Genomic DNA, 20,786 nt, shown 5'->3' with positions numbered 1-20,786 from the left:
TTTAACTGTCTCACTTTCACACAAGCAATCCTACTGTTTGTGCTAAGAAGTATGAATCTAAAGCTGGCAGGAAAGTTTGATAAGACTGTGATCCTATGCAAGACTACCTGAGAGTAAGTCCCATTGCATTTCAGTGGGACATATTTCTGAATAGATATGTACATATATACATTGTGAAAGCATTTTTTTGAAAATGTAAATGTTCTTTCTACTAGGGCTACAGTACAAGTTAAGCGAAACAAATCCTGTGACCTTGAGCCATGCAACACACAGCTACCTGAGAAAGAACCTTCAGGATCTGTGGTTTGGTTTCAAAATGCTCGAAAGCACTTCACAATTACGATTGCTATTACATGCTGGTATTTTCTTTATAAGAAGTTCTCTGTGATAACTGAACAGCATTCTATAGGAATACATTGTACCCTTCACACAGGACAGTTTTACTACACTAAGTTAGTTTTCATCCCATGCATACTTCCTTGGGTGGAAGGAAACTGAAATAAGTGAATCTCCCAAGTAAGCACATACAACATTAGGGTGCACATAGGGGAAACCAAACACCATTACTTGTGAAGTACACAATTGTATTTGTGATACACAGATACAAGTAATTCAGCCAGGAGGACACATTTTGTAAGCAACGGAATACACTTTTTCCAATTCAGAGACAATGTCCTTAGAGGAAGAAACATATCTAAATCTCGAAAGGGATTGATCTTCCAAACAACTTTTACTTAAAGAAAAAGCTAATCATCGGCCCTTTAAACAAAACTGTGCTTTGCTGATTTAAAAAAAGAATATTATTGTGGTTCATTACTGGAGTTTTGCAAACCTTGTGACAATGATGAATTGAATTTAAACCTGTTACAGGTGGGTAGCTGTGTTGGTCTGCCATAGTCGAAACAAAATAGGAAATTCTTTCCAGTAGCACCTTAGAGACCAACTGAGTTTGTTCTTGGTATGAGCTTTCGTGTGTGCATGCACACGAAAGCTCATACCAAGAACAAACTCAGTTGGTCTCTAAGGTGCTACTGGAAAGAATTTCCTATTTTGAATTTAAACCTGTTACTGTATAACCTTTTCTCCCCACCCGCAACAAGTCTATCTTTGTATAATAGACATCTAGCACAGCAGCACCAAGGTTTGATATTTGGATGTGACTGAAGAGTCCACAATTAGTCATGTGATCCTGTATGGATTAGCATAACATGCAGTTGTTGTAGAGAATGGGCAGGCATTAAAGCTCTTCATTTTGCATTAATAAATTGCCTTTGAGGGCTAGAAAAGCACATCTAGTACATGCAGACTAGGGTACTCAGACATTGGAAGTGACAATATAACTAGTAGCACCTAAGACATTGCACTGTTAACTCTTTAGTAAGAATGCATCAATGCAGTCTGCTTAGTTTCACAGAAACGTCCTTGAAACACAGGTAGCAACAAGCCTCAGATCATAAGTGGAACGTACCTGAATTTCCCTTGCGTGGTATACAATAATCAGACCAAGCAGAATGATTGTAGAGAGGCTAATAAGGCATTTTAGGGCTAATGAATACAGCGACTCCTGCAAGAAAAAAATAGATGCTTTTTACACTGATCTTTGTGTCCTTCATCTTGGAGATCTCAGAGGGGAATACAGGCTACGTTTTGTAAGAAAGACTTTGCTTTTTAAAAAAGAGAGAGACACCTTAAAAAGTATAGATCTTTATATTAAAAAGCAACAACATAGAACAAGATACAACTAATGAGCTAAGTGTAAACTCACTATTCTAGCAGAGCAACCCAGTACAGTACTGGGAAGAGATAAACTCTTTTAAAGGCCTAGCAAAGCAACCGGGAGCAAAAAAAAGTCACCCCAAAAAATGTTACATGCATGTCTAACTACACTGGGCAAGCCTTTCTGGAATTAAAGCTATCTAAAAGGCAATAATCTTGTAAGGGATGCTAAAACCATTGATGCAAGGCATTTAAACAGCTGGCTTTTCCAGTTATTATCTTATCAAGACATTATCCGATTGTCTGTTCTCCGTTAGCTTTGCAGTGTGGTAACAAAGAGGTAGGGTTTTAACACACAGCTGTCGCTGCTCAGTTCAGGAGCTGCAAGCAGCAAGTGCCTGCATACCCGATGCGGGGCATCTTAATGCAGAAAGCATCCACACAGCATTCATTCAGAATGTATGGATGAAGAATGATCATGGGGAAAATCTTACTAGGCTAACATGGATTGGCTGTACAAGTTAGCAAGTTCCTCTGTTACTCCTTGCATAGATACACAAAGCATGCATGGATGGGCATTTTAAACATCTGCAGAAAGAGCAAGCAAACTCCAAGCCACCCTGCAAGGTTACCAAAAATAGAGGCAAACTAAGGCTTTTTTTCCAGTGTAAGTAGCTATGGGAAATATCTACAGCTCTCTGGTTGGAACAGTCTCACAGATTTCCTAGGGTAGATTGTGGCCATAGCAATAGGAATCTCTGGATATGCAGTTTGTAGGATTAACTTCCAAGTAACAGAGTTTACAGGACTGGAGCACTTGGCCGCATCCCTAAAGGCGCTTCCTTGGAAGTAAATGCCACTACAGTAATTGACACTTTCTCAGTAAGTTGGATGTATTCAGGATCTGGGTTTCAAAGTGGTTATCTGCCCCCATTGTAGGAAGTAGGCAATGTTGAAAATAGTGGCTAAGTAAGCATGTGGGACATTAGAAAACCACATTACTTGTGAACCACAACTGCATTTGGGTGTGACCTACACAAAAATAGTTCGGTTTTAACACACAGCTGTAGTAGCTCAGTTTTAACATACACAAAAGCAGTTCAGCCGGGAAGCCACATTTCCTAAGCAACAGAGCGCACTTTTCCCCTAATTCAGAGACAATGTCCTTATTGGGAGCAGGGGAGAGATATGACAATAAGAACTGCTACAAAAAGGGAGAAAGATGTGGAAAGGAGAGGGGAAATAATAATAAAGTGGGAAAGGGAAGAAGGAGACGAAAGGAATGGATGGGGGAGGAAACAAGAAAGGAAATGCAGAGGAGAGAGAGAGAGAGAGAGAGAGAGAGAGAGAGAGAAAGGAAGGAAGGAAGGAAGGAAGGGGGGGGGGAGAGAGGAACAGAAAAGAAGAGAGGAAATACAGCGAGGCCAGGGATGCGAGGCAGGCGATGCGAGGGGCAGCAGGTACTGTACCTTGGTGTAGGCGCCCCACGACAGCTCGGTCTCAATGACCATGACCACGATGCCGAACATGCCGAAGATGAGCGCGTAGTCGCTGAGGCGCTTGCGCTTCTCGAAGAGCGCGCGCCGGTGTCCCAACTTGTAGCCGATGTTCTGGTTCTTCTTCTTGCTCGACTTGCTGCCGCCGCCGCCGCTGTTGGTCTGGCTACCACCGCCGCCGCCGCCGCCGCCTGAGGATCCGTAGAGCGCCAAGTTGTTGGAGTTGTTGTGCTCGGGCTTGGACACCACGATCTCCGGGCCGGGGCCGCTGGCCGAGGAGGCGGCGGCGGCAGCGGCAGCGGCGGCGGCGGCAGCCGAAGCGCTGGGACTGGCGTGCGAGGGAGGCGGCGGCGGCGGCTGGTGGGGCTGCAGCGGCTGCGACTCGGAGTCGAGCTCGTGCAGGTTCCTGCGGGACGAGCTGAGGTTGCTGAGAGGACGCATGACGCCGCCGTTGTATCTGCAGCTGCTCATGGCTATTTCCGTGAAGGGGTTGCTTTCCCGCCGCTGCTGCTGCTGCTGCTGGGACGCTGCTGGGTGGCTGTGAGGGTGGCTGTGGCTGCCTGCGCTGCCGACGCTGCTGCTGGGGCTTCCCGCCGGCTGCTGCTGCTGCTGCTGCACGCTATGGCACGGCTGGTAGTAGTGGGAGTGGTGGTGGTGGTGGTGGGGCTGGGGCTGGGCGTAGTGGTGGGGCTGCCTGGGCGCACTGGCATGGCTGGAAGGGGTCAGCTCGCTCACGTTGAGCTGGCTGCCCGGGCGCGACGAGGCTGCGGAGCACGAGAGCGGCGTCGACGAGCGCGCCCGGAAGGCGCCCGCCGCCGAAAGGGGCGACGAAGTGCGGAGCAGCAGCGGTAGGTTATCTCCCGCGCCCGACGCAGCGCCGTAGTGAGCAGCGCAGCAGTTGTTGCACTGAAGGCATGGGCTGCTCTGCTGCTGCTGCTGCTGCTTGTCTTGAGCGTGGCGCTGCTGCTGCTGCTGTTGCTGGCAATGCGGGTGTGGGCGCTGCTGCTGCTGCTGCTGCTCTGAGCAGAAGCCCGGCTGGAACTGCAATGGTGTTTCCATGTCAGAGCTGTTAAAGCTGCAGGAGGACCAGGCGGTGGTGCACCCTGCGCAATGCGTTATGGTCGGCAGAGGGGAGTCCTGTTGCCGCCACGACGGGCCCATCGCGGCTCCCGTAGAATCCAGGCGCCGAGTCCGATTGGTCGGGCGCACCAAAACAACGGGCATCACGTCACCTGGAAAAGGCGGGAGGGTTGGGGGGGTGAGAGAGAGAGAGAGAAAGTAAGCTGCAGCGTGAGAAGAAAAGCGCGAGGAGCAGGCGCGTGGCGGGGGGGGGGGGGAGGAAGGCGAGAGAGAGAGAGAGAATCCCAGGAGCTGCGCGTGCCGCCGCCTCTGCTGCTGCTGGTGGCGGTGCCAGCCACGGGGGCGCGCGCTTCTCCTCTTCCCTCCTCCTCTTCCTCTCCTCCGTCCGCCCGGGGGGATTCCTCCTCCACCTGCCACCGCCAGACACTCACTGCAGTGGCAGCCCCGGCGGGAGGAGGAGGGGGGGCTGTCACCAGCACCACCCGCTGCTGTTGCTGCTGCTGCAAGAATTGCTCAGGCAGGTAAGGGTTATTTTCCCCCCATCCCATCCCATCCCCTCCTCCAAACCCCCCTTAATCTGGATTGATCCAGGGCACTTGAAAGCAGGGCTTCCCCCTATGAACGAAACCCGCTCTACCGCCCACCGCCCTGAAAGAAAAAAAAACGAGGCTGTGGTCTCGCAGCTCAGCCCTTAACACCCCCAGCTCCGAAATAAAATTAAACAAGGCTATTGGTAGCCTTATCGTGTCTGGACGTGCAGCACAGGAGTCCCCCGGGGTGGTTCCGCTCGTGTGGATGTGACGTGCATGTAAGGCACTCGGCGAGGCTTTCCATTTGACTACGGATTCCCTAACGTTTCTAAAATTGTCCACGACGGGGCCTCCCGCTCGCTGTATCATCCAGAGACCCGATAGATTTAATTCGGATCTCATGGGGGTTTCGGGGGAGGAATCTAAGCCTTGGGCATGGAGCGCAAACAGGTCTCCCGGGTGATGTAACTGGGGGTTACCTCTAGCGGGGGAGAAAGATGCGTGCATTAGGATGGGCGGGTGGGTGGCAATCCTCGAAGCACCTACGATGTATGTAATTTGAGAGCAGGAAATACGAAAATGCAACGATGGTAGTAGTAGTAGTAATAATAATAATAATAATACCCATAATAGCATCCGCAATAACAACAAGATGATTGCCCTGCCGTCCTCAAGGCATTTGCTCCGAGCCCCATAAAAATTAAAGCAACACAACAGGAAAATCCAGTGCTCAAAGCCCTTGCTCTGGAGTAGCCCCATTGAAAACCATAGAACGAGTCCGGAGTAAGAGCTTTGAATCTTGCGGGGAGAGGGAGCGAGGGGGGAGACTGCGGAGGAAGCTTCCGACGAGGATTCCCGGCTCTGAACAAAGGGAAATCCCGGAATGCCAGTGCGAAAGGCGGTGCTCGCGCTCATTCGCGAGAGGAGGCAGGGAAGCGCTTTCCCATTGAAGGAGAAGGAAGCGGGGGGGAGGGAGGGAGGTGGATTCTTTTAACCCTTTCGGGGCGCCTCCCCCGCACCCCATTCCTCCTCCGCGGAGCCGTTCGCGCCAGAGGGCGGCGGCCGGCGACCTTTCCCAGCAGCTGTCGCTTGGCGGTGGCGGGGAGTTGGCTGAGCCGCAGCCGCTTCCAACGGGGATGGGCATTGGCGCGGGGAAGCCCTGGCAGGCGGAGGGAGGGAGGGGAGGGGAGGGGAGCCGCCTGCTTGGCTGGGGGCGGGGGTTTCCCCCGACCTCGCGAACGCCTCGCTTGCTCGCGCACATTTACGCTTCTTCCGAAACATGCCGAGCGGCGCCCTGCTGCTGCCTCCCGTTGCTGTCTTCGGCTGCGCTGCGGGGGGGGGGGGGTCGGGGGGAGGAGGGTCCGCCCCTGAGAGAGAGAGAGAGAGAGAGAGAGAGAGAGAGAGAGAGGTGCAACTCGGAGCCGCTGGGAGCTGTCCAGCCCGGCCAAATCCCTCTCCGTGCGGGTTTTCCTTTCTCGAGCCTCCAGCAGCGGGATTTTCTGCAAGACAGAAAAACACACCAACAATCCTGCCAGGCTGTTTGCTTAGCGCCTTCCTCCGCTCCGTCTTTTCTGCTTCTGAAAGCCCCACAGGCGTGAGGCAATTGCTAAAACAAACCCATATAGAACTAGACACATACACAGAGAGCGAGTGTACCGTAGAAATATATGCACACAAATCTACCGCTCGTACCAAGCCTTCCTTTGTTTTAAAGAAGCACAGTCCAGTTTCAGATGCTTCCAACTTCCCTCTCTCAGACCTTTTTCTAGCCCAGGATTGAAAGCGAGCTGAAAAACCGCACTGTAAACCCTGCAGTGCAAAACCTCTTTGTGCAGAGAGAGGCGTGTTGTGACCACAGTTAGGCAACAAAAAGGGACTAATTTTGAACGATCTAGGTGTTTGCATTTTATATTTGCATAGCCTGTGGCAATCTTCTTTAAATAATGTTGTTGTCGTCAGCCTTTGGCCCTAATTTGGATTAGAAAACTGAAATAAATAAATTAAACATCCTCTACTGAATCCGAAGATATTTGTGCAGATAAGGCGTACAGTTCACTACTCTTCACCAGTAGCTCTTTAGTCTAGCAAGCCAAAAGAAAGGCATTCACTTTTAAATTGCCGGATATTTTTGACTCCATTCCATTGTGTAGCCTACACCACACCAGTGCTGTAATGATTAGAGACAAACGTGGTGTATATACCATTCAGTGTTTCCATGATCATCTGCAGTGTATGATTAAAAGCTTATATAGCCTACAATTGCTTGTATTGCTTACCCCTTCCCTGCATAAAACGAGATTGCACAAGCATTTGTGGTACAATAGGAGTGCACTTCAGTGATAATAAGGAAATGTGTGGGTGAGACTTACAGGGAAGGGAGTTAAGACCAATTCACAAAATGCTCCTGCATTTCTCTGAACCTAATTCTGAACCTGAGCCAATATGGTTCCAAGCAGCCATGTAGTCAGACAACCCAAGCTGTGAACACCTTGGAATTTAATGCAAAGTAAACACGGGAGACCAAGATTCAATATAAGTTCAAGGTTCTTAATAAGTACAGGTTTCTTTCATGAGTGAATACTTGTTGACGGTACTGTTTGTCTCTGCCTTTTGGTGCTTCTCACATGATATGCCGATTAAGATGAAGTGAAAAAGCTACAAGAATAGGGTCCAGGGACCCATTTATCAATTATTTTAAAAGTAGTAAAGATCAAAATATTTGGTAAGGTTGTCGTGTGGACAAATTGTTCAAGGTTTCTTCCCATTTCATTCATTTTTCCAGAAACGTATCATTAGAAAGATTAAACATTCTGGCCTTTGTTTGTGTGTTTTAAAACTATTAATGTTTTATTGGGAACTAAAACTTGAGAGACAGAAAAACCATCCGTCAATAGCAGTTTGTAGTTTCTTTTTAAAAAAACCTACCTTGTGACTTTTACCAAACGTTTAAGAAGATTCATGTGGCAGGGACACTCCTTAGGGGTCAGCAAAAGCCAAACAGTGAAACAGGATCACTGTCATTAAGTAATTGAATTTCTGACTTGGATCCAGTTTCCTGAAATTCTATTCTGCAGCAACCCTAAAGTTGATCACCTGCTACCATTTTGTCTTTTTTTTCCAGTGCCTTCAAGTAAATAATTAATTTTAACACATCCCAAAGAGAATACAATGGGTGTGCTGAACAAATTCTCTTTTGTTTCTTTTTATTTACAGAAAGGAAACCAAAAATCGATTCATGTACTACAGCTATGCTGTTCTGTGTACCATTATTAAACCAGAAATCATATTTTCATTATAGAACCTTGCTTTGAATTAAAAAAAATTAAAATGTACAGGAACACCTTACTTAGACAGATGCATCTGCAAATCCCAATTAATAAAAAAATATATATATATGTGCTGGCTATGTTTCGGTAAACTGAATTCTTCTCTGAGAATTTATGACATGGTCAGTTGTATCCTGATCAGTATTTAGGCTTCGTTGAGAATAAGCCATGCTATTTTTCTCATCCAGATTTTGTACTGTTGAAATCAGTGTCACTGTAGATTATAAATAACATGTTGCAACATGTTACAAGATTATTGTAACAGCATGAAAATCAGGGTTATTATACTTATCCTTAGAACATTTAAACACGGATTTTTATAATCTAGGATATTGTGATTTACAGAAGAAATCACAGTCTGCTAGGTTAATAATCTGGGTTTGCTAGGTTAATAATCTGAAGTATGCTTATTTTGTGTTTGAATATACAGTATCTTTCTCTCTTATGTTAACAATCTACTAAGGCTACACTCAAAAGCACACTTTCTTATAGGTGATTCCACTGAACTCTGCGAGACATATTTCTAAGTAAATGTTCATATACTGCATTATTGCATGTTAAATGTTATGTGTAGACAATTATAATAATTTATGTTTATTTGATTAGGTCAAGCACCTTGTACAGTTAGTGGAAGGGATTTTATATACATTACTTTAAAATAGCACTTTTTAATAATAATATTAATAATAATAATAATCCTATATCCATCAACACAAAATGATTAAAAACGTCCTTGTTTTGACTGCATTCTGAAGTGATCTGTATCTCATAGTAGTTCAGAAAGTCCAAGCTGAGAATATGCTTGAAAACCTGAAATGCACAATGTATAGTTCTAAATTGAAAGAGCAATTTGTAACATTGACAACAGGATCAATGCTATAGGACACAACTCATGAAAGGATCAATACACTCTTGATTTTGTTATGTTCTACTATATGCTTCTATTTTATATTTGATGTTGCGCTAAGATTTTACATTTTAATCATTTTTAGATGTTGGATGTTTTATTCCAACTTGGATGTGTAACTGAGTGTTCTTAGTGATTGGATTTTATTAGCAGATGCAGTGATCCTATATTTGCATCTATGCTATTCCTTATTAATTGTTTTAGCTTCAAAAGGCAAACAAATTCAATTGCATTCTGTTGTACATATAAAACTTTATGGGTTTCCCAAGCAAGTCTCAAATGCACCTGCAGCTATGTCCCATGTGTGCTGTATTAGCATTGAATGCATTCAAATTTGAATAAATTATTTTGTTTCTAGCTTCTGGAATATCTTATTACTGCATGAAGTCCCATTGAACTCCATAGAGCTTACTTCTGAGTAGGCATACATAGGATTGTTCTATAAGCCAAGGGACAGTGAATGAATTGTAACAACATTTAACACAAGAAATCATTCTAAATGCAACAGCATTAATAGAAATCTCCAATCAAAGTATTTAAGTGGTTTCAATTCTATAGTTATTGGTTCAGCTCCAGAGAGCCATGCAAATAGTATATTGTGAGCTATGCATCTCAAACAGCACCCTCCATCTCACACATGCATGCACAAAGACACACATGCACTCCATGTGATAATCCACTATTAAAACGGAAGAGAAATTCCAAATTAATTTCTGCTATAGTGCACTGGTCTACCATCCAAAGAAGAAAAGTAGGTAATTAATAAGAATAGTATCCAGCCATCATCTTGAAGGGGGGTGGTTCCTAATTAGCTAAGTACTGTGGGTGCTCTGTTTTTCAAAAGCCAAGACTTGGACCCACTGCTTTTGAAGATTTTCATGTCTCTATAGTAGTTTTGGTTATGTGAATGGTTGCACAGACCCGCTAGGGTTTGTGGACCACCAATTGGGAACCACTGTTCTAGAGTACTTCTTTATTCATTTTAAAAGGATGCTGATTATTATGTTTTATTTAAGTTGAAAGATATTAAAAGCATAGGTAGGGTCTACAACATATCTGTGGCATAAGATGCAGAATCGTAAAGCATAATTGCAAAGTTTTTCTGAAGATGAAATGGCTGGTACTTGCTAATGTTCTTCTCCCAACTGCAGTCCCTGAGTCTTTCATTCTTTTTAAAGCAGGGAGAATGTTACATTCATGCAGTGTCTATTCTGGCTCCATAAGAGGCGATCATCCAACAGTGTAGCCTGTAACTTGCTGTTTACAGGCTTGGAATATATGTCTCCTAATATATATACACACAGAGCAACTAGTTGCTCCATAATTCCTGCTTTTCAAAAAACAACAACAAAAAGTCTCTCTAATATTTCTAAACTAATAACCAATTGTGGACTCTCGACAAATTAGGAAGAATCATTTTGAAGGTAAAAACTGGGGCCCAAATGAAAGTCTAGCATACCAGTCAGTGCATCCTCTGCGAATAATACCACTAATAATACTATTATTTGTCACAGTAGCAAACATAAGACAACTTTACTTTCTAGTTCATATCTGTCTCATATACATTCCCAGTACAGTAAATATCCAATAGCAGCCGCATGCATAAAACAAAGCTGCCTCCTTGAATGACAAGGGTGAGATCAACTTATGAACTGTGACTGAACATATCTTCCAATGTGATCAGCTGCTTTCTAACCTTTCAGCCCTTATCATAAGAGGAAACTTGTACAACACCTTTCATCAGTGTGCCTGGGAATGAAAATCTATAACTTTATTTCAGACAAAGAGCAATTGATTAAACAGAGGCCTTGGGTTTCTGGGTCATTAATAGACTGTAATTTTCAGCTGGTCAATATATTTTCGGTTTTTCAGTTACACGGCCAAGTGAAGGCGTGTTTTTTCTCTCTGCCCTATGCAAAGGGAGCAAGGGCACCCCCGTGCCCAAACTCAGAATGTGTCTAGTCTTCCTGAGATATTTCTAAAAGTCTAAGGTACACACTCAGCATATTCAGGATTGTGCACAAAACTAGATTGTGTCTAATAGGACGACACCCCCTTGCTGAAGCTGAAAAGGTTTGGGAGACCATATGGGAATCCAATATATGCTTCCTTGAGTTTCATGATGGAAGAAAGGTGGATATAAGTAGGGGTGGGCTATTTCTATTTCCCATTTTTCCCTTCTGAAATTCAGTGTGCTCCATCTTTGCATCAGTTTGTGATTTTTTTTTAAGGATCTGCTTGAAAATTCACATGCAATTTCGTGCAAATTTATCCCAATATATGCATTTTTTTTTTTTGGCAAACAATCTTCACTACCGTAATGCATCTTCGGATGCTATTTTCATGAATACATGTGTTTTGCTCTCTCCTAGTAAACATTTTTTGTGTCTTTTTTGTTAAAGAAGTGCATTGCAAAATTTTCAGAAATGCAAGTTGCGAAGGGAAGTTGTGTTTCAGTTCAGTATTGCTTGGGGCATCATGTGAATTTGGTAGGTTTGCATGTGAACCGAACCAAATTTCTCCCACATCCCAGACATAAGTGTACTAAATAAATAAAATATATTGGACCAACTAGTCATCTGGAAGCAGTCCTGCATGTATTCTTTTTCAGGACGAGGTATCTAGAGCAAAAGGAAATTAATGTGGCATTGTTAGGCTAATATCAATGTACCATCTTCTGCTTTTTGGAGCAAAGAAACGGGACTGCAAGTGACACCATATTAGTAATAATATAGCTAGATATTGTTGAGTTGGGCTGGGAAAATATTTCAAGTTCCCAGAGCAAGCCCTGAACAGAATTGAGAAAAAAAAATGTATATAAATTCTTAGATGCCTTCACCATATTTTAGAAGCTGCAGCAATGAGGTCAGTGGCATATTTCCATTCCTGGCTGAAAGGATTAAATTACAAAAGGTCCTCCGAAGGTAATGCAGTAAATAAGAAATAAGATACTGCCTTTGAAACTATACCAACTGAGATTACAGCATGCTTGCATTTCTAGAGCCATTTGGTTTTCAAAGAATCACGGCGAAATCTATTAGCCATTGTGTAACACATTCAAGTATAATTTGGGACCTGAAATAAAAGCATTTCCTAGTGGTCAGCACACTTGGTGTTGAGCCCCATTAGTACAAAGTTTGATCTCTCAAATATGTGGAGACTGTCAATGACGCTCTTATTCTTTGCATATGAGGCATCTTCCTATTCTATCTGAAGTTGGACTGGCACTGAAAAACAGGGAAACAGCCTTCCCGACTTCTTTGTGTGTAGTGGAAAATTTTGAAGTAATAATGAAGCTCCTCATATTCACTTCTAAGGAGAGTAAAAATGCATACAGCTGCATGGATCCCTATATACGTGTACAGGGTGAGTCTTTTAAAAGAGGCCCCGTGCAACATGTGTACTCTATCCATGGGGCCTCTTTTAAAGGACTCACCCTGTATACATGCACACTCCACAGAGCAGCACAATACCCAATTTATTAGAATCAGCTGGCAGTCCTTAGGAAAGATTTTTTTTTATAGAATGTATTCAACTTGGAAAACACCCTGAGCTTCGACAAAAGTTATTCAGCCAAATGAAATTGTTCAATCAGAAACGCAAACCCTTTTGCAATGAAACGTTACCATGTAAACTGCTAGCAGTGAGCGGGAGCCCCATGAAAGGAAAGTAATATCCAGTCTCTGCTTGATTGTTTTTTTCTCATCCATTGACTTCCTCCATGCTAAACCGCCGGAAACATCTGTAAAACCTGAAAGCTTCGCGATCACCTCATTCATTTGTGAGGCCACGGAGAGCCTGTCAGCAGCACAGGCACTCTGGCAAAAAGGCCTGGAGCTGAACTCTCCAGCCTTCGCCCTCCACTTCACCACTGCTTATTACCATGGGTCGTATTCTGCGTGCTGCTAAGGACATAGTTCCATCAGTGCAAGTGTTTCTGCTTGCCCCCCTTCCTGCTCCATGCACTGTTCTGGCGGTTTCTCCCAACTCTCCGGAGCAGATTTGGGAAGGGCATGTGGAAGGGGGCGGGGGGAGGCCTGTGGCGCTAGCCGGAATCCTTGCACTGACTTTCCTTTGCGCAACAAGTCATTCCGTATACAAAGACTGCGCTATTCAATCTAGTTACTTGACACAAGTTCCAGTGACATCAGTAGTGCAGCTCAAGACTCGGTGGACTTACCATGTTTAAGCTGTTAAAAGGGCTTGAAAGTTTGACTAGTGTACATGTGGTTACATTTTTAGTCTTCAATTGCTGCACTAAATCTGTGGTTGTATATCGGGTTCATATGCATCTGCCTTGGCAGGTACAAGCCTCCACAAAACCCATTGAACCTGAAACTTTCAGGGATACAACACTGCTATATGTATGTGGTTTGGCATGTTTTTATTAAGGAGAAATAAGTTGTGCAGCTGCATTTGATGAGGAAAACCCCCACACTGAGGCTAAACCCATTGAAATCTGCAGAATTAAGTTGATTAATTACAATCTCTCTACTCAGTATCACCCAGTCTATTTACTTTTTATTTCAGTCTTGTCTCTTTCTCTCTTTTTCCTGCTTTTGATTCAGACTTTCTCCTTTCTTTCATAGCAGTGATATGGGAACTAGGCATACACTCTCTCCCTGTATGGTTAAAAAAAGGAAAATCTTTGGGGATGGGGGACTGCTGCATGAAATATCCATGAAATATACTGTCCTCACAGTACAAAGTAGAATTATTGAGAAAGTGGTATTCAAACAATATTGGTGCTTTGTCCTTGTAATTGATTGTAAAAAAAAAATTATTACACTGTATTAAAGATCAAATATTTAAATATACGTTCAGTCCTTATTTAGAAATAGGCATATGGAGCTAAGTAATGGGTTATTAGGCAAGATAGTGAACTTGCTTGAATGCATGCCTCTTTTCAGTTTGCCTATGTATGTTAACTTAATTTTAAAAAATAGTTGGTCTACATTATCCTAAACATTCCTAAATCGACAAATTTTAGGAGTGGGTGTGAATCCGGGTTTAGCCATTTCTATCACAGCTGCTGGTTGGTTTGAGGTTTGTTTTTAAAACAAAAAACAATCTTTTAGACATATTTCCCCCTTTAAATGCAATGTATGAAACCACCAGCTTTTTGTTTTGGATGTGAAGATTGCTTCAAATCCCTTTTTGCATTGTATCTGAGATTTCGGATTGCATAAGATTGCATGTGGAACAGAGTATTCAAGTTGTTATACTCTATTTATATAACCAAAAGGCAACTTCAGCACAAGGCAGTGCTGCCATTAAATAATGAATTGATATATTCCATCTCATCCTGTCTCTTGGTTGTCAGTTCTCCGTAAAATTATTTGGAAGAACAAAGCCTGCGGTGTTCTGTATAAGTATCAGGCCTGTCAACTTCAAGAGATGCAGCTGTTACATGATTGCCAGTTTAGAAGTATTTTCCAGCATTTGCTTGGGCTCATTACTAATTCAATGGAGTCACTTTAGCTCTGGCAAGTTCTCGGTTCCATGGTTCAAGAAGAAAATAGTTTCTGAATAATAGGTGGCACCATACCAACTTCCGAATTTAAAAAGGTTAGATTTTAGTGCTTGAAATATAAATATAAAGGTTCACTGCAGGCTTAATGGAACATTTTCTATAGCCCATGTTTAAAAGGTTCAGCTAAATTTATCCATAGGAAGGGGGGGGGGGGTGAGGAATGCCTACGTGATCCTCTCTCTTGCATACCTGAAAATGGTTTTTAAAGCTTCTAAGGAAAAATTCCTTTTATACGAAGGAAATGAATTCATATAATCAAAAGGAAAAATCAGTGGTGTTCTTCCTTAACCCCAGTTGCCTGTGCTGTTAAAGGTAGTGATTTAATCCCACCCTCCTTATTAATTTTATATGTTGAGATTTATTTATTGAAATGTAGAACACTTGAATGCTTTTTAACCACAAGCCCTGGATGCCAATGCACTTACTGAAAAATCCCACCACATAATATACTTCATCTCTATAACTCACTATTTAATCAATGCTACCATAAATTCCAGTGGAAAGGGAAGCACCATATGAAGAGACAAGTTTCTCGGTATAATAAGAACATGACATTAATTTATTGAAGTGCTGAGCTATCAGTACAGAGCAATACTAAGGACATGCAGGTGTTATGTCATCGGATGTTGAAACTGTTCATGATATAATATTGCACATCCTTTTTATGCATTTGTTGCATCTATGAATAAATATTTACATATGGATGCATTTGTTTTCACTAGTTTTTAAATGTTTGCATGGATTTTATTTTGATATAGAAGAAAGCATGCCTAAGGGATTCAATTCAGTAAACAATGTTTAGTAAGATAAATAAGGCTAAATATCCCCATTTTTATTTATGCATTTGTGGAGAAGTTTAGAACAGGAGCAGTAATATATATATTCAAATATGCCTTGTTTACATTTGTTCTTGTTTAAATTTGTTTCCCATGTTAACTGTATCAGGATGCAACCACTCCTGTTGCTTCACTTCAATGTGTCGAGTTTGTCCGAATATGAAGCTGTCTTTACAGAGGCTAGCTTTTTTATTGATTTATAATTAGCCAATATAAACAACTCCTTTATTAATCTGAAAATGCAAGTTTTCAGATCATTAGCTGCCATATAACATAAATTATTGATTTGTATAAAACTAATTTAAAACATTTTTCCTACTGTTCCCCTAAATAGCCTTCCAGGCAGATTTCAGCACAAATTAAAACAATATAAAACAACAACAATAAATAATTCACAACCAAACCAAAATCTGATTAAATAATAGCAAATAATCAGCAGTACAGCGAGTGATAAAAACCATTTTTTGCACAATTGATACTCATTCTTTAAGAAGCTCAGGTGAACAGGAAACAATTCACATATTTAAAAGATGGCAGTGTGCCTGGGGAGGAAATTCCAGGGCTGGGGAGGTGGGCACCAAAGAAAATGTTCTCTCTTGAGTTGCTTAACTTCTTAAGGCAAGGGTATCCAGAGAAGGATACTAAATGAATACTTTTAAATCGTATCCAATGCACATTCAAAGCACATGCCCACCAAAAACACTACTGTATATAGTTAGTTAATGGTACTGGATGATTTTTACTGTAGCAACAAAGTCCTGATCTGCCCACAATGAGGCAGCCTTGTCATGGATGCTGAAGGATATAACTCATGGGTAGGCAAACTAAGGCCCGGGGGCCAAATCCAGCCCAATCGCCTTCTCAATCCAGCCCTTGGATGGCCCGGGAATCAGCGTGTTTTTACATGAGTAGAACGTGTCCTTTTATTTAAAATGCATCTCTGGGTTATTTGTGGGCCATAGGAATTGATATAGCTTCAAACCATGTACAGTGGTACCTCGGGTTACAGACGCTTCAAGTTACAGACTCTGCTAACCCAGAAATAGTATCTTGGGTTAAGAACTTTGCTTCAGGATGAGAACAGAAATTGTGCAGCGGCGGCTAAAGTGGTACCTCAGGTTAATAACAAATTAAGTTCTTAACCCGAGGTACCACTGTACATTGCTATCCTCAAGCAAATCACCAGAGAAATTGGTGAGTGGCAAGATCAGTAAAAAAAAATTTTTTTGAGGAACAGGAAGTTGCTTAAAAAAAAACTACATTAGAAATTAAGCTGTTAAAGGGGGCACAGCAGAAGCTGAACCTCGACATTTCCCAGTTATTTTCCTAAGATGCAGGTCATTGTTCATAAGCCTCCCTGCTTTATGGTACTATTTTACTGTACAGCTTAGCCAGAGACAAAAATAGAGTGTTTTAGTGTTAGTAATGTCTTTGCATCATATCTGGGAGGAAAATGGGGGGGGGTGTTAGTTATTTTATCCAAGTGCACTATTTCACGTAAAGCACAACACCGTTGACTCAGGATGATTTACTGAAGCTTACTTTAGGTTTTTGTATTGCAAGGAAGACTGAAAATTACCACCTACATCCCATTCCCCTTCTCACAGAAGCATCAATTGCATGTCACTGTCTTTTTCTAAGTATTAAATTCTCCGACTGGCTCTCTTAAAAAAACATTATTGAACTTTACTCTGTCCTTCGCAGAATGCTGCATCCTTCTTAAAGAAGTACTAGCCATTCTCAGTCATAGCTCAATGGTATCGTGCTTTGAAAACCAAAAGCCTCACATTTTCAGTGGCTGGCAGATGGCGCATACAAACTCAAGGTTCGCAAAAGGTTTAGGAAACAGAGGCCAAGGGGAATGCAGAATCCCAAATATTTCCATTCAAAGCAGATGTGAAGCATCATCATTTCTGAACATGCAGTTTGGGGTTTCTCAAACTTTCTTAGCCCTAGGGATAATTCGAAGGCATGCATAAATAAATAAATGTCATACAGCATGTGATATTCTGAATAAGCAACATTGGGCTGCTTATATGCTACCAAGCCTAAGGGACACAGGTGGCACTGTGGTCTAAACCACTGAGCCTCTTGGGCTTGCCGATCGGAAGGTCAGCGGTTCAGATCCCCGCAACAGGGTGAGCTCCCATTGTTCTGTCCCAGCTCCTGCCAACCTAGCAGTTCGAAAACACGCCAAAAGTGCAAGTAGATAAATAGGTGGGAAGGGAAACGGTGTTTCCGTGTGCTCTGGTTTCCCTCACAGTGTTCTGTTGCGCCAGAAGTGGGTTAGTCATGCTGACCACCTGACCTGGAAAGCTGTCTGTGGACGGACAAACCGGCGCCCTCAGCCTGAAAGCGAAATGAGGACCACAACCTCATAGTCACCTTTGACTGGACTTAACCATCCAGGGGTCCTTTAGCTTTTTAGCTTTTAACAACTTGGGGACTGGAGGCCTCAGAGAATGCTTGCTCCTCTAGAGACCTGCCCACTTGTTAAAATCTTCAAGGGAGGCTCTCTGAACCGTTCTTCTTAGCTGAGGTCCACTGTATGACAACACAGGGGAGCTTCCAGGTGGTGGCACCCTAGCTTTGGAAGTCCTTCCTTTTTAAAGAAATGATCAGTACCCACTCTTTTAACCTTTTGGTGCCAGCTGAAGACCTGGTTGTTGACTCAGGTTTGGCAGGCCACAGTTTTTATGTTTATCGTAGTTGGATGGTTGTAAGTATTTGCCTTGAAGCTTATACTTGTATAATGTATTGAGATTTGTTTTAATTTTTAACCCACTATAAATTCAATGGTAAAAGTTGCCAATTCCACAGGCAGCAAGGGCAGAAAATAAATTCAATGGGTTTTAATCAACCAAGGTTTGCTCAGGGTAGACCCACTGAAATGAATATGGCAAGTTAGGTCCATTAATTTCTATAGGTCTACTCTGAATTGCATGCCATCCAATTATTTAAGTAATTACACCTGATTTTATAATAAATATTTCCCCCCATTACTAAGAGTTCCACATGTAGACTTGCCCATTAACTATTGAGATGCTTCTGTGCCTGAATAATTCCAGTTTCATTTAATCACCTATAGGCAGCTCTGTGTATTAAACTATCTGTACACTATTTCAAAATAATGACAACACCCAAAAACTGATGAAATGGGCTTCTCTGGTTGCCATTGGTAACTAGAAACTGTCCCCAGGTGATCCCAAATTCCTTCATTTCCCCCCAGCAGGACAAATCTTGCCCTTTAAAAAGTCCATTGGAAATGTTACATTCAGTACTGACCAAACTAACATCAATTACCCTGAAGTTTTGCAAAGCCTTTCCCAAAGGGCTCTTCCATTTGCACCTATCTGTTTGGAGCCTAGACAAGACCCTGTTAACTGCTAAGAAATAAGAATTAAGACATCAATAGCCAGTCTATGCCCAGTAAATACAGCCTGACTTCATTTACCTTTTCCTTGCCCTGAGGCTGCAACGTAAGAAAAGTTGTGATGTGGATTTTAATTAGATGCCTACATTTGCAGAAGTTGCAGAATAAGCATTAAGAGGGAACTACTTTTGTATAGGCTGTATCTGAGAACTAAATACAATACCTTGTTACACAGATGCAATTCTCACAACATATAGAGCACCCAAGGCTGAATGGTAATGTTTGTAACAAAAAAATTTTTGTTACTGTGCTTCCTAACATACGAATGAAGTCCAGGATGTACACCATATACAAACCTTAAGCAAGGTATATAACCTATACCAGCGACCTTTCTTTTTTTATTATTAAAGATTTTCTTGATTTACAAAGTGTGTGTAATGTCTCTCGTATTTTTCCATAAAACATTTTTACAGATCAATTTTAGTTGTTGAGACATTAGGGAGAGAGGGGGGAAGGAAGTGGGTGGGATGGGTGGGGTGGGGAGATGATGTTTCTATTTTCCTTAATATATGTAGGATTTGGTATCAGCGTCGCTTGTGTTGGTTCTCTGTTGTTTGCTTTTTAAAAAGAAAGAATTCAAATACTTTCTTCCATAGGTCTTTTAAAAAAAGTAATCCCAGAATAGTTGAGCTATTTAACCTGTGTTTCTGACATTAGGGTTTTGTTGTTGTTTTTAAACTTCCATATGACCGATAATTTCTGTAGGGTAGTGATATTTGTGAACTTAATTTACAAGTGTGCTCTACGTATTGTGCATTTATAAGTGACTTTTAGTCTAAGCCTGTGTGAGCAGATGGCGTTTTTGTCATATTCTAACTTTTGAGGCTTTTTTGCAGGGTTGCAAGGAAGGCTCTGTGGGACTGCTGGGTTTATAGGTATTTTTGATATGCCACTCTCCTGACTTTGGTTAGTGCTTTTATTTTTTCCTAACATAATTGAGACTTGAAGCCATTGCCCTTGAGCACTCTCGACATTCATGCCATGGTGAACAGAACCGTAATGAGTCCCTCACCAGCATTTCTTGTCTTGTTGGAAATTAATCCAATTCCTACTGATGGAAGTTGAAACCTAACATGAGCTCCCAAAGTACCAGACCACTTTTCCAGGGTAAGAATTGTGTATTGATTTACAAATTCATTTAGAAATGGATTTGGAAAGTTCGGGTCTGCTTGTCAGTCATAGGTGGCCAATTAAATTTCATGAAGGTCTGAAAAGTCATGACAGTTTGGTGACTGGGCCTGAAATTCAGCTCTTGTTCCATTTGCACAGAGATACTATCATTTTGCACGGTTGATGAGCCATAAACCCTGAACTAGAAATGACAGTTTGGGCTGGACTATTCCACCATTCATCTTTATCTGAACTACTGTTACGATGGGGAAGTTGGCCAGGAATGACATAAAAGACCAGCAGAAAATCTGTCCAATTGATTTTAATGGTTTAGCACCAGCTCAAGCACACTGTGGGCTCTATAGAAGTATGTTGAAGTAGCACTGGGAACACTCCTTAGAAAGAACTTGTTTAGTTCAATAGAGTTCACTGAATTAGTTCAAAAATCTTTTAATTACACTTGAAAGTAGTTCCTGTAATTGCCAAGAGAACTGACCATGAATTAAGTTCATTTTGGGTTAGAACTTCAAAAATTTCTAGTTCATATTCAGATGCATTCTCTTACATGTTTGCTTTGTTTGTTTGTTTTACTATTTAAACTCTTTGAGCCTTTAAGCTTAAAGATCACAATGGTTGGTGAAAATAAATTAATTCACATGCCACTGTGCATGTTTTGATGTTTTCTTAGTCTTAAGTAAATCTTATACTTCAGCATGGCAGGTTGTAACTCTGAGGATCATTTGGATGATATTGAATTGAACTGTTAACTGATCATGAACCAAACAAGTTAATTTTGCAAAAGGACCAGTATGAACAAGT

The 20,786-nt window shown here is 42.1% G+C and overlaps 1 protein-coding gene across 2 annotated transcripts in view; it reads right to left on the bottom strand.

Moving 5' to 3' along the window:
* Positions 1–6,141, bottom strand: part of KCNN2 (potassium calcium-activated channel subfamily N member 2) — an 87,055-nt gene extending 80,914 nt beyond the window's left edge. For both annotated transcript variants that reach the window (XM_033163703.1, XM_033163704.1), the window contains exons 1-3: positions 6,082–6,141; positions 3,186–4,444; positions 1,469–1,564 (exon numbers count right to left, since the gene is read on the bottom strand). In XM_033163703.1, coding sequence (XP_033019594.1) covers positions 1,469–1,564; positions 3,186–4,444; positions 6,082–6,103 — 1,377 coding nt within the window. In that variant the 5' untranslated portion in view covers positions 6,104–6,141. The remainder of the gene's footprint in view (positions 1–1,468; positions 1,565–3,185; positions 4,445–6,081) is intronic.
* Between the last annotated feature and the right edge of the window lie 14,645 nt (positions 6,142–20,786).

This window comes from Lacerta agilis, chromosome 11 (assembly GCF_009819535.1).
Source record: "Lacerta agilis isolate rLacAgi1 chromosome 11, rLacAgi1.pri, whole genome shotgun sequence".
NCBI lineage: Eukaryota > Metazoa > Chordata > Lepidosauria > Squamata > Lacertidae > Lacerta > Lacerta agilis.
The sequence above is the reverse complement of the archived record's forward strand: the minus strand, read 5'-3'. Positions and strand labels throughout refer to the sequence as shown.